The sequence below is a fragment of the Monoraphidium neglectum genome (genome assembly GCF_000611645.1).
Source record: "Monoraphidium neglectum strain SAG 48.87 unplaced genomic scaffold scaffold02138, whole genome shotgun sequence".
NCBI classification, from domain to species: domain Eukaryota; kingdom Viridiplantae; phylum Chlorophyta; class Chlorophyceae; order Sphaeropleales; family Selenastraceae; genus Monoraphidium; species Monoraphidium neglectum.
In genome coordinates this window covers 1-4,462 of record NW_014011490.1, presented here as the reverse complement: position 1 = coordinate 4,462, position 4,462 = coordinate 1, and the positions used below count along the sequence as shown (strand labels likewise).

The 4,462-nt window shown below is 58.8% G+C and overlaps 2 protein-coding genes across 2 annotated transcripts in view; both read right to left on the bottom strand.

Annotated features, from left to right (window-relative positions):
- The window catches only part of MNEG_9989 (hypothetical protein), a gene marked incomplete at both ends in the record, with an annotated part of 4,410 nt that extends 4,041 nt beyond the window's left edge, over positions 1 to 369 (bottom strand). The window contains one exon of the mRNA XM_014041539.1: positions 303 to 369. Coding sequence (XP_013896993.1) covers positions 303 to 369 — 67 coding nt within the window. The remainder of the gene's footprint in view (positions 1 to 302) is intronic.
- Positions 370 to 2,860: 2,491 nt separating this feature from the next.
- On the bottom strand, positions 2,861 to 4,346 carry MNEG_9988 (heme binding protein 2; the record flags this gene model as incomplete). The annotated part of the gene is made up of 5 exons (XM_014041538.1): positions 2,861 to 3,065; positions 3,344 to 3,485; positions 3,795 to 3,879; positions 4,120 to 4,160; positions 4,313 to 4,346. The coding sequence occupies 5 exons, from the start codon at positions 4,344 to 4,346 to the stop codon at positions 2,861 to 2,863; spliced, it is 507 nt and encodes a 168-aa protein (XP_013896992.1).
- Between the last annotated feature and the right edge of the window lie 116 nt (positions 4,347 to 4,462).

Here is a 4,462-nt window from a genome sequence, read left to right as displayed (position 1 = left end):
TGCGCGCGTGCGTGCGTGCATGCGTGCGTGTGGGCGCGCGCGTGTGCGCTCGCGAGCGTGCGTGTGCATGAGGAGAGGACGGGCAAATGGAGACGCAATTATACAGTCATAAAATATTATGCCTGTGTCTTCGAGGCAGAGTGTGTATCAGCAAAGCGCCACCCCAATCAGAGTAAGAATCTGCTGGCAGAGTGGTGGCAGGAGAAGTAGGTGCCTGGCGCGAACACAGCAATTGGCAGGCTGCTGAGACTGGCCGGACTGCACCGCACCCCAACATCTAGACCCTGCATGCACCAACGCACGTTCGCCGTTGATTTTGATGGGACCGACCACGCCATCCCCGATAGCGAGGCTGGCGGGGTTCACCATCCTGTATTGCGCGCAGCGGTTGTGATCAGTGTGCAGCCTCGTGATTGGGCGACCCATGGCTTGCAGGACTGGCCAAAACGGACATGCTCTTGCTAATCAGCTCCTGCATCTTGCGTTGTATCTCCTGCTGCACACGGGCCAGGTGCCCTGTCATGATGCAGTCATCAGCCAACATCCCTGCCTGCCGCGCACCCACGCACCCCTGCAGCTCCTGTAGCTGCGACCGGACTACTGCCAGTTCGCCAGCGATGCGGTGAAGGGTCAGGTTCTGCTGCGCCACGCACAAAGTTGTGTGGGTGTGTTGGGGCATGCTTGTGCAGCCAGTTACAGGCTATTCAACAAACAGCTGAGCTCAGAACCACAGCACGGCCGCCCTGAGACAACAGAGCCCACGCAATGATGCGCTGTGCTGATGCAGCTGCTCACCTGTGCAGCCTGATCAAGGCGCTGCTTCTCATCCAACCTCCGCGCGTCCATAAACCCAACGAGCGCACTGGCCAGGAGCATCACTAAAGCAGCGCCAGCCAGCAAGATGCATAGCCGCTGCATGAGAGTTCCGCTGATGACAGGCACATGTGGCAGCCTTCCACTCGTCATGCTGCGACCAGTTGCTGCGCTCATATGCTGTTACTCCTACCAAATTGGGGCTTGGGTATTGCTGACTTGCGCCGCAGGTCAAGCCCGCAGCTGGGCTGAATTGCACAGGAGGCACGGCCAAGCAGCAGCGTCATTCGCCTGCAAGGCAGTGCTAGCGCCATGCGCACGACAAGCAGTGCAGGATCACAGTAGCCAGGTGCGCATACTTGAAACAACTACTGCCTTTTTTGTTGGTAGGGTGCGTTGGGCCGCTCACCTGATCGATCCAAGGTCGGCGGGCTCTCTGCAGATCGACGCGATTGCCAAGGCAGCTTTGAATAAGCTACAAGGATGAACTTTATGATAATCTTCCGTGCTATGGTCCCGCGCTTGCTGTTGTTTCGATCGGGGCGCTTGCCTCGTCGTCGCGGTGGCTGGTTCGAACACACGCAGGGACACTGTACTGCTCACAACAACTCTTATGCAGTAGGTTTTGGCGGTTCCGCGTCTGCCTATAAGCCAGGCTACGTTGTCAAGGGTCATGAGTCGCTGTGACGCGGCCAGCCGTCAACTGAAAAAGCACAGCATACAGTACTGTACGATGCAGCATCCGATGCACCAGTACTGCTTCTGGGCCCAGTACGCCATGCATCTAGTCACATATGGGTCATTTTCACCCTCAAATTTATTCTTTGCCGGCGGAGTTGGTAGTCCAGGTGCCATGTTTGACTCCCTTGATCCAATCACGTTATTCAACATAAGCACCAACCCGTTGAAGGTTGCTTTTTTGAGGAGGCACAAGGCCATATATGGTGACATCCTTGCACCTAGAGGCACCCCCTACACCTACTGGCCCGCACACACCCCTACATCACGTAAGCGTATTGTGGTTTCCTGTGCTTTAGTTACTGCGTTGACCTATCTAGCCTGGCTGCGAGTCCTCAAGTGTGGCTGCCAAGCACCCTGCAAAACATGGTTTGGGCCGTCGCTATTGTCATGAAATTTGGGACTCAAATGAAAATGCTTGATCCAACCGCTACGCCTTTCCTGCCATCACCGGCTTGTGCTTTGGATGCTGATCTGACCAACATCTGTCTTGTCAACTTGTGCGGTCAACATATCCACGGTCAACTCGTGCAATTGCGCATGTTTGCCGACACCCAGCACATGCATTCAACACATCTTATCCTGGGGGCGTTGGTTTTCCCCACTGCTCCATGTTCCTACTAAGTCCCACCCCGCTGTGTTGCGTTGGCTTCGTCCACTGTCGCGCAACAGCCTTGTGTGCGTCCATCAAGCTGCGCAGCATTTTTGATCCCCAGCACCGTAGATCAATTCAACATTGTTACCCCCCAAAGTTGTGCCACAAATTAAGCCCTCTTGCGCTTCAACGTTGCTGCAACAGATATCTGCAACGCAAGGCATGAGCGAGACGCCTGATGCGGACAGTAAAGTAGTAGACCCCAGGAGTTTGTCGTGAACTGTGTTGCCCTGCCCTGTCTTTGCCTGCAACGTGCGGCCCCGTGGGCTGCCAGCCAGGCTACAACCCAAACAAATGCCTCCCAGAAAGATGCAGGTGAAGTACGCGTTGGCGATCAAGTCCCTTTGATATGCCAGGTTGGAGGAAGAACTGGGCACGGTGGCTCATCAAATCAAAGTCCCAGACACGCCCAGCCGTGGAATCCAGTCGCTTGCAACAAGACAAAGCCCTACCAATCCACTTCTGCCCTGCACGTGTTTATCTCACGGATGTGTGCCAGATGGCAGCTCGCAATGAAACCAAGAAGGATCATGGATAAGCAAATTGTGTGAAGAGGACGTGCGTAGGCAAAAGAACGAGCGCGCATGTCGGTCGCGTGTGCACCCGCGTGCTTGCATCTCGTCAGTAGCGCCGCCGGTAGAGGTGCCGTGGCCCTCACAGCTTGAGCTTACGCCCGGCGGCCGCGGGCTTGGCCACGGGGGAGGTCAGAGCTGGCTTGGCAGCAGGGGAAGCGGTCGCTGCCTTGGCGGCCGCGGCGACCGGGCTGGCCTTGGCGGCGGCGGCGGGAACAGCCTTTGCAGGGGCAGTGGCTGGTGCCGCAGGCGCCACAGGTGTCGCGGGTATCATGACCTCGTTGTGCCTGTTGGCAGGGAGAGTGGGAGGAAGGCAGGCTTATCTGGGGCCATGGAGCTGAGGACGTTGGTGTGTGCAGGGCTGTCGAGAGCCCAGGTTGCCAACCGGACGAGCGCAGAAGCACGGGGGTGCAACGTGCACAAGCGCTTACTGTATACGCTGTTCATGCACGAACGCGGGCAGGCGCGCTTGACCAAGCTCACGCTTAGCACACAACCGCCCGCATGAACGCATTTGGGCATTTTTTACACGTGCGCGTACATGGAAGGCGCCGTCGCTTCCCACCTGTTGAGCAGCTGGTAGGGGGCGTCGTAGCCGGCCGTGAACCAGGTCGAGCTGTCGAAGGGCAGCTTGGCGGCCTTGAGGGCGGCCGCCAGCTCATCACGCTTCTGCTTCTGGGTGGCGGAGCTGGTCAAGCCGCCGTAGGCTGGTGGAGGACGGCAAGGTGAGGCGGTGAGCGGCTTCAGCAAGCGGCGGGAGTCTAGAGGCGAGGCACGTACCGACTGGTGCAAGCAGGCTACCCCTGATTTGACCACGGGCGCCAGGTTTTCCGCACAGCTCCTTGCTTGCCCGCTCCCCATTTTGGTTGCGGAACGCATGGGCCGGGTTCCGTGCACGACAGCGGGGCTGCTCCAGCGAAATTGTTGTGTGGGGCAGGGGCCACGAGGGTGAGTATGCAGGGTGCCATGGATGGGGGTGCGCAAGCGTCCAAGGGGCGCGTCCAGCGGGGGCTCACACAGGACGTAGACCTCCAGGGAGGGCAGCTGCTGGATGTAGACACTGGGGTCCGTCGGGGCGGGGGCGGCGCTGCCCGTAGGGCCCTGTGGGGTTGTGGGGGAGGGGTGGGCATTGTGAATGGGGATAGAGAGGCGGCTCAGTAGGAGCAGCGGGCGCTGTGAGAGGCGAGGGGTTCAGAAAAGCCGTCTCAAAGAGAGCGCGCCAGGCTTCTAAGCACGGAGTCTCGGCCGGCCATTCATGGCGATCAGCCCCCTCAGGGCTCAGGCAGACTCCAGCGAGGCGAGTCTGGGTTGTTGCCCTTCCGTGCCTCAACAAGCCCGCACCTGGTACTTGTAAGGGTTGTAGAACCCAACAGTCACATTGCCTGCCGAGGGCGGTTGGTTTCATGTTTCAGCCTCGGTTCAGCAACATATGGGCCTTGTGCAAAGGGCACTGAGGGCTACAACCACTACACCACAGAGCGTGCTGTTGTGGCTTGGCTCCCCTTGCATTCAACCCGACCCTCCTGATGCGCACCCGACTGAACCCTGGCGAGCACAGGGGCCGTCATGGAAATCTTCTGACTGGCGGCGTTGGAGCCCTGACAGACACCAGGAAAGGGGGGTAGCACAGAGCGAGACCATGCGCAGCGGGTGTTCAGTGGCGGCCGCATGTGCAGTGTTTGAA